This window comes from Asparagus officinalis, chromosome 8, assembly GCF_001876935.1.
Source record: "Asparagus officinalis chromosome 8, Aspof.V1, whole genome shotgun sequence".
NCBI classification, from domain to species: Eukaryota; Viridiplantae; Streptophyta; class Magnoliopsida; order Asparagales; family Asparagaceae; genus Asparagus; species Asparagus officinalis.
Genome location: NC_033801.1, coordinates 24535683 through 24549548, shown reverse-complemented (window position 1 = coordinate 24549548; position 13866 = coordinate 24535683). Strand labels below are relative to the sequence as shown.

At 35.5% G+C, this 13866-nt stretch overlaps 1 protein-coding gene across 1 annotated transcript; it reads left to right on the top strand.

Annotated features, from left to right (window-relative positions):
• LOC109820134 (UDP-galactose transporter 2-like) lies at positions 4206–9711 on the top strand. Its single transcript, XM_020386222.1, has 5 exons — positions 4206–4607; positions 5597–5781; positions 5859–6059; positions 8343–8504; positions 9080–9711. Exons 1-5 carry the CDS (start codon positions 4481–4483, stop codon positions 9422–9424), a joined length of 1020 nt encoding a protein of 339 aa, XP_020241811.1. The 5' UTR covers positions 4206–4480; the 3' UTR covers positions 9425–9711.

Here is a 13866-nt window from a genome sequence, read left to right as displayed (position 1 = left end):
CCGCTTGCTAGCCCGACTCAAACGGTAGTCGGTAAAGGCATATCAAATCCGTTGATGGCTGAGGATTTGCCAAAAATCCTAAGTCTACGTCTAACACACGTTGCCGGGTAGTCTATTCCCGTGAGAAAGACAGTAAACAATCCGCTTACTAGCCCGACTCAAACGGTAGTCGGTAAAGGCACATCAAATCCGTTGATGGCTGATGATTTGTCAAAAATCCTAAGTCTACGTCTAACACACGTTGCCGGGTAGTCTATTCCTGTGAGAAAGACGAAGTCTACGTATTCGATGTCGTAGCACTAAAAGAGTTAACTCTTTTAGCACAACGATATGTGCAGAACGGATCTAAACAATCTGCATGCTAGCCCGACTCAAACGGTGGTCGGTAAAGGCTCATCAAACCCGTTGAGGGCTGAGAATTTGTCAAAAATTCTATAAATGCGAGTCATTGACGCACCATCTCCATTAGTTGGTCTCGTGACTTAAGCATCCAACAACTTCAGGATAAGATCTATACATGCAGATGAATCAGCTTTAATAGTTGGTCCTGCAGCTCCGACATTTGGGATCACCGTGCTCCAATACCTTAAGAACTTAAACTGTGTATGCTCCAGCAAACGTACGAGTATAAACTGTGTCAACGTCAAGCGATCCGAAACCCGAGGTCAACGCCGGTCAACGCGTAACCCTAGGTCAACGCCAGTCAACGCGTTGCGATCAAAAAGTCAACGTTCGACGTTCAAAACCCTAGGACAACACCGGTCAACGCGTAACCCTAGGTCAACGGCAGTCAACGCGTTGCGATCAAAAAGTCAATGTTCGACGTTCAAAACCCTAGGGTCAACGCCGGTCAACGCCAGTCAACGCGTTGCGATAAAGAAGTCAACACGAGTCGATATATCACGACGGAGATAGTCAGTTCAAAGTCAACTCAATGACACGAGCCAAACTCAACTCATTAGTTTTAGATTTGAGATTTCGACGACGGCTTGAGATTTTGACGACGGCCAGACGATAAACGCAGCGCCGGAGGGACTTCAATTATTCATCAAAGCATCGAATAGACTGAAAATCGAAGGAGTCAAGAATCGAAGCTAATTACAGGTCCTTTACGCCGATTGAAGGTTGGACCAATCACATCCAAAGTATTCCAGTCTCTTTTATAAAAGAAACGAGTCTAGAACGCTTTGGAGGGGGTATCTGTAGGCATCAAAAATTGCCTATAGATCTCCACGAACAGCTCAGTGTTAAGAAATGACGATGAACGTCACTATCTGAGTCACAGAAGTTTGATTGGTATCAGTAAACGTTTGAAGTGAATCGACGAACTACGTGAACTAACAGAATTTCGGAATAACAAGGGAACGAACTGATCGAGCACCTCGTGTCGTTCACAAACGGTGACATACCCGTCGTGTCTCATTTATTCCACAGATGATCTAATCATTGGAGCTTATAGAACTCCTCGTCGGCTGTCGTGTCTCATTTATTCCACAGATGATCTAATCATTGGAGCTTATAGAACTCCTCGTCGGCTTTCCAATGCACTTCGAATCACTCAAAACTGAGTTCGGACGAAGAAGTTACGGCGGAAACGAACAAGTGTACATAACACGGCGTCTCAGCCTGAATGAGACACCCTAAGGTGTCTCGGCCAAGGCCGAGACACCCTAGGGTGTCTTGGCCCAGTTTGAGACACCCTGAGGTGTCTCCAACGCAAAAATGGCCTTTTAGGTGGTTTTAACCGCCCGGACGTCCGTAAAGCCTATAAATAGAGCCCCCGGGACCTTATTTTTTGGGATCTGAAATTTTGGAGATTAGGCGAAGCCCTTCCGGATTGAAGACTGAAGGTATACGAATTTCAGAGAGGAGGAGGAGAGATCGGATCGAGTTCTTCAACGTAAGAGAGAGATTCGTCAGATCTACAGTTTCCCGGATCCGTTCCTTAAGATTATCCCGTTGCGATAATCTTAAGAAGAGTGATTATCTCGCTTCGCCTGAGATAAGCGCTACGGTTTCTTGATTCCTTCGGGAATCAATGAAGCTCTGCCCGATTTTTCAGTAATCAAATCTGATCGACGGTGGTCCACGGATAAACCCCGGCACAGGCAAAGAGTCTGTTCTATGATGCTCTCCCCAACTCAGCTGGTTTATCTCGTAGGGGGATCTCTGTGCCCCCTAGTTGCCGCCTTTTCTTTGCTACCTTTGAGACCGTCCTTCATATCTTCACTGTCTACTCCTTTGCTCGTTTAGTGTGGGAGTCCTTAGATCTTTGGGAAGTGATTAATGGTTTTCGAGGCACGTCTTGTGGTGATTTGCTTTTCCATCTCACCTCTGTTTGCCATGGGGACTCTCTGGCTTTGGCTTTCACAACCATGTGGTTTATATGAGGGGAAAGGAATATACGCTCTCATGGTGGTGGTGTTAGAGATGCCTCGGCCTTGGTGACTCGGATTTTTTGTTTTGTGGAGGAAGGGGATAGAGTTAGAGGTCTCTCCCGTGAGATTGTCACCCCTTCCAAATGGCCTTCTGCTTGGTATCCCCCTGCTCTTGGTTTGTTAAAACTCAACACAGATGTTGTTGTTCCTCTAGAAGAAGGTATTATTGGGTTGGGAGGTGTTATTCAGGATCACCATAGATTTGTGATTGGTTACTACTCTATGGGGATTAGGGGTCCTATGTTTATGGATCATGTGGAGCTGTTAGCTGTCCTGGAAGGCATTCACTTTGTTCGGCGTATGAACTGGAGGATTTCAGTGGTGAAAATTGACTCTCTAAAGGTTGTCTCCTTGGTGGACTCTCATTTTCCTTTTACTTCCTTGGCTCCTATCGCAAATAAAGTTTGCGCTGATCTGACTATTACTAACTGCTCTAAAGTTTCTTATGTAAGGCGCACTGGTAATGATGTTGCTCATTCCCTAGCTAAGTCGGTTGACTGTTTGTCCTCTTGTTTTTGGTCTGTTTCTGTCCTTTTGTTTTTGAGACAGAGTGCTGTTGAGAACTTGGCTGGCTAGATTACCTTACATGCCTTTCAAAAAAAAAAAAAAAAACTAAGCCCCAGTAAGAAATAAATAAAGTAAATATATCAAAATACATATACATTTATGATCAGTTATTGGGCAGTTATTCTGCCACTCCCAATTTCTAGGATCCACTCCCATCAATTTTACAGGATTCTCTGTTTCTCACCTGTGGACATAACTAACTAACTATGCTGGTCATGATAAATTGACTGAAGCAAAAATAAATAAATAAATAAATAAATAAAAGTCCTGAACTTTTGGTGGTTTCCCAGTAAACTATCGCTAAGTTGAAAATTAGAGAGAACATTCTTGAACTTATCTCATGAACCCACCGATTAGTACTGTTAACTCTAAGGAATCGTGTGTGCGTTGTGGGGTCCAAAATGGACAAAAATTATCCAATTTAAGCCGCTTTTCCATACTTCTACTATTTGTGGGGTTGTTTCTCAAAATGGCAATTTAGTCTTTTATCTTGACCCATCTAACTCGATTTGCGGGAAAAATGAAAGTTTAGGTGATTTTTTTACCCGCAATGGTCGACACTCAATTGTTTTTGACAACGTAAAATTATAAAATTTTGCACTCTAATACATTTTGCTATGCAAACATGTAAACTTTATTTCGAAAAATCTAATGTAACATTCATGTGCCAATTTTAGAATTTTGCAGTATTTTTTTATTAAATTTATTAATAAGCATCTTCTGATTCTATTCTAAGAATAGAATTTATATATGTTTAACAATAATATATTTAACAAAATAAAAGGTTTAAAATTTCTAAAATTAACATGTGAGTACCACGTGAAAATTTTTAGGAGAAATTTCTCGCATTTATGTCACAGAGGGTATTAAAGTATAAATTTAGAAATTTTAGAATATATAAATGCTTAAAGACAAGTTAGGATATATATAAGTGCAATGCAGGGAGAATAATAACGTATTTAACTGCTAATTAATTTTTTGGAACATCCACAGAACTTATGGGGGCCTTATTTTCAAAATTTGGTGGTGTTTTCATGCAAAACCCGGATAGTTTGAGATTTTGTGAAATTTACCCCAACGAAAATAACGGTCCGCATCTTGTCCAAATTGCTAATTTCATGTTAAGTAAACTCTCACCGCAGGTCCAACGTACCCCTCAGCGAGACAGACATCGACCAACTCAGCACCGTCGTTCTCATTTGTCGTTCCCACTCTTTCTTCTCTCATTCCTATTTTTATTCTAATTTTCTATTATTTTCTCGATTCGAAACTTGCTCGTATTAAATTCCCCCAAATTCTCGTTTCCTTTTATGGGAGTTTTTATCTCCGCGTCTTCAAGAGGCGGGCTAAGGCTCCTACATTCGTCTTCTCTCTCGTTGACGAAGGCGTCAAAGCTTTGACAAGATCCATTCTTTTCCCCATATTTTTTATATAAAGATTTGATCTTGGGAGAAGATCGGAGCTAGGGTTTGAAGATGGAGACGGAGAAGAAGCCGGCGGTGTCCAATATGGGAGCTTGGGCGATGAATGTCGTGAGCTCGGTGGGGATCATCATGGTCAACAAGCAGCTCATGTCTCCAGCTGGCTACGCTTTTGTCTTTGGTATATATTAATCTCCCCCCTGATTTGATTTAGATTTCGTCTTCTTTTTTTTTTGTTGAATTTGATTGATCTTGTTTAGATCTGTGGAGAGATATACGGGTTTTTTTAACGTTAATTTTGTTATGATGCTTAGATCTGGATCCTAATTTGGTTGTTGATTTTGGATCTGCTATAATTTTGCAAATTGTAATACAGATTAATTTGTTGATGTTTAAAATGATGCAGCGATGTTTATATGCTTAAAAAAAGTGTAAATCTATAAGATATCGGTTTGTTATGAAAAAGTTTATCTTGTTTGTAAATATTAGTTAGGATTAAAGAATGATATCCAAATGTTTGTAAGTAGGTATCAAAGATTTGATTTTGTGGACTTAAGAAGGTCAATTTTTTCCCTTTTGTGATGGAGCCAAGAAATGGCTCTTTTACCTAATGTCATTTTTAGTTTGTTGTTGTGTCCAAATAAAGAACTTGATCGTGTTTCTCTTTGTTTATTTATTTTTTAAGAAGTAAGTTAACCAACCGAACATCATTTATAATTTCATAGATAAGTGAAATAGTACATATGCTTACCTCAGAAAAGTGGGGTAAGGCGAAAGAGACGACAACGATATGCTTGCTTGGTGATTTGGGTTATCCTGCACAGGTGATCATGTTTAGTTCTGTAAACAACTACTTACGACTTCTGGATTATAAACTATGACACTGAGGTTACAAAAGAAAAAGAAAAAGAAAAATACTTAACTGGTGGCCCTAAAACTTTCAAGTATATAATATCTTAACCAGGTCATGAGTGTGCAAATTAATGTGGAAATTTTGCAATTACAAGTTAATTGGTAGGGGTAAAACTTTCAGATGTATAGAATTCTGTCTTCGTTATCATTTTGTAAGACAATTTGGTCTAGAGTTTAGTCTTAGTAATAAAAATTATTTTCATTGTGCAAAGAAATTAGCTGAATTTTTTTTATTTAATATATTTTTGATCTCCGCAGCAACTACATTGACGGGATTTCACTTCTCAGTCACCGCTCTTGTTGGGTGGGTTTCAAATGCAACAGGGATCTCCACATCAAAGCCAGTACCTCTATGGGAACTTCTATGGTTTTCAATTGTTGCTAATTTGTCAATTACTTCAATGAACTTAAGCCTCATGCTTAACTCAGTGGGATTTTATCAGGTTTGTATGCTTGGGTTAGTCAAGCCTGGGGGTAACATCTGCGACAATACTGACTTGTTTCTGTTGTGAATTTTCAGATATCTAAATTAAGCATTATACCAGTGGTTTGCATGTTGGAGTGGATTCTTAACAACAAGCATTACAGTACTAGAGTGATAGTGTCTGTAGTTGTTGTGGCCTTTGGTGTCGGGGTCTGCACTGTGACTGATTTGGAAATTAATGTGAAGGGATTTCTCTGTGCGTGTGTGGCTGTCTTCTGCACATCTTTACAACAGATTGTGAGCTACCTAATTTTTCCTCTCTATCTAAGCATAGCATACTTGACCTTAACTTTTCAATGCTTGTTATTCTGTACTTTATTCTTTGTTTTGCTTAATTAGTAGTTCTTGAAAGAGAAGCTGTTGCAAATTTGATTCAACTAACTAATCACTCTTCCTCTTATTCTGAGTTGCTTATTGCGATAAATTTTTTTCCACGATTACAATGGCTGATGCTATGCCCTTGTATTGCCAATTATTTCTTTAGTAAACAGGTTAATATCAGTTATTTGATCCTTCTTTATTGTTAGGGGGATTTTTTTTCCTACCTGTCAGTGTGTCTACCTGCCTCTCTAGTCTTTACCTGCTAGCCTATGCTCCTACTCCGCATCACCTCCCTTCTTCAATCCTTGTGGATATCTTCACCCAGTTCATTCGTGCCAACTGATAGTAGGGACTAGGGAGTCTAGGGACTCATGTACCTCCAGTTGTGTAGTTATCCAAACTTAACTATTTCCTTGATCTTTGTAGGACTTTAATTACCTTTAGGGAATGGCTGCTTGGAATGGGAGCTATTGATTACAGGAGTAAAATCAATTGAATGAATTTAGTTTTTCAGCAACTGGCTGCAACGACTAGAAAGAGGAAATTGGTGGGGGTGAGTAGTGGGTGGGAGTGGGGTTGAAGTTACAGTAATATTTCTTGTGTTTGCAAGTAGATTCCAAAGAGGAAGTTGAGTTTTGTGGTCACTGATTCCAGGATTATGGTTTAATGGCTTGATAGCATCACATCCACTACTCTACATTTGCTATCCTTGATCATCAATGGGTCAGGAACCTTATTAGCAAAATATCCATCCATAATCCTGGAGCACTCAGGATTGTTGATGCAGCTGCCCAGTTAGTTGCGCAAACTTCATTTCATCACTCTATGTATGTGTGTCCAGAGCTCACCAATATACCTTCATTTAAGCTAGTTGTACTAACTTCAGCTAGTTGCACTAACTTCAGCTAGTTGCACATTATTTACTCATATCTGCTTCAGGCAATGCACGCTGTGGAATTTCTTATAAAAATAACAGAATAAATGAGTTTAGGAGGGCAAAAGTTAAAACCATATATTGATGTTTCTCACCTTTGAACTGAATGTTTTTAATTATCTATTTCATTCTAAATAAAAAATACGAGGCTCCTGATACAGCAAAGACAACTCTTGTAATCCTCAGGTGAATATGGTAGAAACATGATTAGCCTACAGAGCCATTAACTCATAGGCAGATAATTCAGATTAGGAAGACGTGAAAATGAATAAAAGTACATCGGGAAGAACAGAAAACTTTGAGTATATGGTATATTATATAACTTAGGAAATAAGCAAAACTGAGCGAGTTTGATTAAAAATAATTTCATTACCTTCCTAGCTATTACATATAGGTTCTTTTTCTGTAGTTTGTGGTCTTGTTAGAAAGTCTCTGATATCTATTAATGATTCTTCCATTAATAATCGATATACACTTCTCCTTTTTTGTTGTCTTATGTGCTTTGTTATCTCATTGATTTAGGCATAAACTTGGGGATTTGGACCTGTTAAGCTTCCGCATTTTTTGTGTTATAAATTATGGTATCCTTGCATGTTCATGACTAATCTGATTTTGAAATATTATATAAATCTTTGAACCTCAAACAACTTCTTTTTATCAATCTAAGCTTTGAAAGCTTGGTCCTATAAAAATTTGGTCAGTTACCTTTGCATGATATGAAACTACTTATATCGGTTCTCTGTTGACATTGCTTGAAGATAGGTCTATTTCTGTTGTGGTTATCCAGATCACTTTTCTTTATATGACAAAGGCTAAAGATAGAGTTCAAAATAGAAGAGTGGTCTGTTTATACGATAAGCGCTAAAGATTAAACTCTGAAATATAGGTTAATATTGATCAAAATTTTAACATCACATTGTTGAAATATGATTGCAGAAGTATACAGAAGATTTACTTGCTTGGAGAATCCTTCCTTTAGTTTCCCTTATATCTCTGATGCATTTGTAAATTGTAATCACACATATATGTCAATTACTCAGCAAAATGTCAATCTTGCTGATGTATCAATTTATTAAATTTTGACACGTATTTTTTTAAAAAGTCTGTTGCTTCCTTTCTGATGCTCTTTACGGAAGCAACATATGTGTCTGACATACAAACATCATGTTTTTGTTCTCCAGGGAGTTTGTACTAGTTTTAGCTGGTTCTTTTTTCCTTCTCCATTTTCCACTAATCGGATAGTACCTTTTTATTTTATTTTCCAGACAATTGGTTCTTTCCAAAAGAAATACAGCATCGGTTCTTTTGAGCTCCTGAGCAAAACAGCACCCATACAGGCAGTATCTCTTCTTCTGTTCGGCCCTATCATTGACTACTATCTCAATGGACGTTCCCTCTTGAAGTACAACTTTGCTTCTGGAGCAATTGTGAGTTCTCAATCTACCATAATGATGTCTTCACTACAACTATCTTGCACATTTGAACATTACACATTAATGCTCTAACACATACATGCACATTATTTCCTAACATAATAAAGGCATGAAAATTGCTGGTCCTCATGAACAGAAGAACTAAAATTTAGAAGTGTTAATTGCAGATAGACCCTGTACTACACTGTGATGGTGTGGTCACTTATACCATATAAACTATCTTATTTTGCAGTTTAGCAATTACAACCCCTAAACCTTAAACATCATGCTTTTTTGGCCTCAATTTGGAGTGCAATTTAGTCTTTTTCGAGTTGATGTGAGGGTAAAAGGTAATTTATTTTCACGTGATTTCCTGTGACATCTCAACCAAACAGTAGAATTAATGTTGTCTGGTGTCCATAGAGTATATGTGCTAATAGAATATTTTAGGGAGCACAAGCGAACTGTGTGCCCTCATGGTATATGCAACTAGCCCAAGTTAGAAATTTATCATGGTTATCATGAATTTGAAGTTTTTTTTTTGGGCATTATAAGAATCCCTAAAATAAGATAATTGGATTCATTAACAGATGTTCATCCTACTATCATGTTCCCTTGCCGTCTTCTGCAACATGAGCCAGTATCTCTGCATTGGTCGATTCTCAGCCACAACCTTCCAAGTTTTGGGTCATATGAAGACTGTTTGTGTACTAATTTTGGGTTGGGTACTCTTCGACTCCGCTCTCACATTCAAGAACATCCTAGGCATGTTACTTGCAGTGGTCGGAATGATAATATACAGTTGGGCTGTGGAATCTGACAAGCAGGCCAACATCAAAATCGAAAACAAAGTAGGCTCAGAGGAGGATGTGAAGCTTCTCAAATCAAATGCTAGTGCTCAGAGTGACCTTGAGCTTGGACAGACAAAGAGTTGATTCTATTTTGTTGGATTCACCTTTTCAATTTTAATTGTTTAATTTTTTGGGGTCGAGTTATTTATTGTTGATTATTTGATTCAGTTCTATTTTGATTTCATAGTTAATGTTGTGTTATTAAGGCCCTTATGTAAGGTGTTGGGTAGCTGGGGAGCTTTACTTTTTTTTTTTTAACTTCTTTTCCCCACGAAATTTTCTTGTATGACTACTGTTAATTATATATAAATTGTTCATGTAAGAATTTCGCCTAGCGAATATATAAATTGTTCATGTAAGAATTTCTTGTATTGGTATTATTATTCATTTTACTGTTTAGATGAAATGCAGTTATAAGGTTGTGAGAATTAGAGAACCCAGAGAGGATATTTATTTTATCTGATGCAAGAAGCAGATCTCACCTGTTTACAAATTTGTGCATGATATTAGTTAGGTTTAAGATTGAAATCAGATCTCACCTGTTTACAAATTTGTGCATGATATTAGTTAGGTTTAAGATTGAAATCTGATCAAATCCGGGAAATAATGTCGAAGTTTCTTACTCCTAAATTTTGTGGGGAGAGCCAGTTATCATCATAATACTTCGGTTGAACATATAGTGTTTTATTAAATTTTTTTCAGTTTTCTTTAGATAATTTAGATATACCTCACGAATTGTTCTATATTTATATTTTTTGAGAGGAGAGTGAGTTTGGGAAAAAAAATTCTAGCAATAAAGGACCTTACTGTCCAAAGTCTTGTATACTATCATCAGTGATTCACTTTTCATTAGGTTTTCTACATTTTTTAGTACAGTTTTCTCTCAGGTAATATCGATCGTTCAATAACAACTGAGCAAAAGTCATCCAAGTAAAACAAATACATAGCTTTGCATAGTTTTGCATTTCACTTTTCATAAAACAAATACGTACCTAAAAATGCTAAAATGAATCACTTTGGTACTTTCATTTTTCACTTTCAGTTTAGGGGCTGTTTGGTTATTTCCTAAAAAACTAAAAAATAGAAATGCAAACCAAGAAAACTTAAAAAATACAATTTCACACATTTCCATCCCTAAAACTCACCCACAACATCTAATAAAATATTATTTTTATCCAACAACTCATTCATCACATCTAATAAAATATTTTTTTTATTTAACAACTCATCCATCACATCCACCACATCTAATAAAATATTATTTTCATCCACAACATCACTCAACTAACTCATCCATCACATCCACCACATCTAATAAAATATTATTTTCATCCACAACATCACTCAACTCATCTTATCTCATATTTAAAAATTACTCACATCATCCAATAAGATTGTGACAACTCATCTCATCTCATTAACATTTCATTTCTTTGTTTTTTTCCCAAAAAGCTAGGAAAACAATTTCCTTAAGTATGGGTCACATCATCCAATTATATAATGACAACTCATCTCATCTCATATATTTTCTTATTTTTAAGAAATAACCAAGCAAAAGAAAACAACCTATTACAAGAAATATGTTTCTTATAATTTATTTCATTATTTTTTTCGCCAACCAAACAACATCAAAACAAGTTTTCTTAAAAAATCACTCACATCATCCTATAATAAGGTGACAACTCATCTTCATTTCTTTGATTTCCTTTTTTTAGCAAACCAAACACTCCCAAAACAATTTTTTGATTTAATAGTTTTCCATTTCTTTGATTTTTTATTTTTTTTAGGCAAACAAACAGGCCCTTAACAAACACCTCTAGAAATAGTACACAAGTCATGGCATTAGGTTATTACTACAGTACAAAATTTCTTAACCATGGAAGATTGGGGGATAAGTAAGTAAAAAGAAGAAGAAGTGCTTTTCTGCATTTTGTAATTTTGAGGGGGTAATATGCAAAAACTTACCCTAGCCTTTATATATAGAGAGGCATTTGGGACGATGGGTCTCAATAGAAGCTTAGCGGCGGCGCTAGGGTTTTTGTTCATTTTCCCTCTTCTTCGTCAACAAAAAAAAAAAAATCTTTCTTTTCCTATTTATTTCTCGATCAAATCTCGAAGCGCCTTCATTAATCCCAGATAAAATTGCTCCCACTGTTTATCTGATTCATAGAAGGCCAAAACCAACGATGGGAGTTTCGCTGATAACCCCTCTTTCGTTATTTTTTTCCATTAGAGGTGTTTCATTAGTAGCTTGCCATACAATTTCCTTTTATCAAATATATGTTAAATTTTTTTTCTTTGATTGCATCTTTTTGTTCTAAATGAGTTACAACTTGATGGCCTGTGATGAAATCTCACATAAAAAGACACCATCTTTCGGGACTGATTGGTTTTTTTAAACCATGCTGTCATTCTGCAATTCTGAGGCCGATGTTAAAACAAATTTGCATCTTGGTTGGAAAATTTCATTTACATCTTGCGTTTCCCCCCCTTTTAATTTTATTATTGGTTTATCTTGATTGGTGTTGTTCTGGCCAGGGATGAAAACTGATATAAAAAACACCATCTTTCGGGACTGATTGGTTTCTAAAGCCATGCTGTAATTATTCTGCAATTCTGAGGCCAAAAGAAGGGAAAAAATTTACATACTGAGCAGAAAACATTTCTTGGGGTTATGTAGGTATTAAGAGCATCTCCATCGTCAAAACCCAAAGTATTGTAGTTTTTACATTAAATTGATGAAGTTTGTATACCAAATCACTATTTCATCTCTAATCTATTACACCAAATTTCTAACTAAAAAGAATATTCATTTTATGGTTCTTATCTTCTTAAATTTTTATCTATTTAAAATATTTAACAAATTATATATTATATAATTATATAATATATTACATATAATTAATTATAATAATGTATTTTATGAATAAAATAAAAATATAAAAATAATGCTTAATGAAGTTCAAATATTATTTTCATAAATTTACGTGCTAATTTGTATGTAATTTTTTTATTATAATACAACATAAATTTATTATTATAAAATATATTATTAAAATATCTTTATGTTGTATTATTATTTATTATAAAAATAATATAAATTTATTATGAATTAGCACTTATATTTATGTGTAATTATTATTTATTATAAAAATAATATATATTATATTATTTATGTGTATTATTTTTTTATCTAAATAATTAAAAAATTAAAAGGCTAAAAAAGTAAAAAAAAAAAGGAAATTGTTGCCCCAAAGCTACAGCGTCAAACCTGTGTCATTATCAAATTGGTGCGATTTTTAGTGCTCGGTTGGAGGGACCAAATTGCGATAAATTGGGTTTTTAGAATTCGGTTGGAGATGCTCTAAGATGAAAAGGAAATTTGCAAAAAAACTATAAATCTAAAGGCTTAATAAATTGTGTTATTCATTGCATGAGTGTAAGGAAGATTGTGTGCGTGTTTTTGTTGCTTTGAGCTCCGTTTTAGTTCAGCAAAAGTTGTTCATTCAGTTTATTTTCATATTTTCATACTTGCTTATGTTTTAAATGATGATGAACAGATCACTATACAGCTTCATACTCAGTACCGTCGTGAAATCGTTTGCGTGATGGTACCTGGCGTTCCTTTAGAAACTCCACTAAGCAATATGTTTTTATCTCTCCTGTATTTTTTCCTACGCAAATTGTTAATAAAAGCTAGTACCAATCATTACAACTAGATTTTTAAATTATTTCCTGAAAACCTCTAATGATTATAACTTCAAGCTAGTACCAATCTTTCATAAATTTATAATGTACCAAGTTGAAACAACAAAGAAAAAGATAGCCACAAGGTTACTCTGAGTTTCCTGTAAAGATATTGCATAAAAATTATCCAAATTTGTATATGTTCACATGAAAATTATCTACATAAAATTAATCCGCACGTTTCATCTGCTTCATTTTAAAAAATCGGTTAAGGCCAGCAATTTTTTTTGATGAAAATAGGAATCTAATACCATACTAGTAAACACCATAATAGTCTTCAAAAAATTGCCTTTTTCATCAGATGAGACATGATTAGGGGTGCGTTCAGTCCGAATAAGGCATGGATGTGATGTATTGTATTTATATCCGCTTATTTATTTTGGATATGGATATACATACGAATACATAAACAGATATGTATACGGATAAAAAATAGATATTATTGAAAAAAATATAGTTCATGTGATACAAAATAATTTATCAATTGGAAAAATTTTGTTAAGGCCCTAAATGAGAGAAGTTGATGTGCCTTGGTCCCTTGTTTCATCTTTGGTCCCTTGTTTCATCTTTATGTATGAACCATCTTTATGGATAAACTCCAAATACAATGCTATAATGTGTTTTAGCCATCATTCCCTATCAACTAAGCATAGAGAGAATAACACAAAGTTCAAAAATGTCTTTATTTCCTCCTTTCTCTTCTTTTTTAATGTTAATCTTCATGGCTGATTGGCTGTTCCTCTCCTCTCCTCTCCTCCTCTCTCCTAACCTTAATCTTC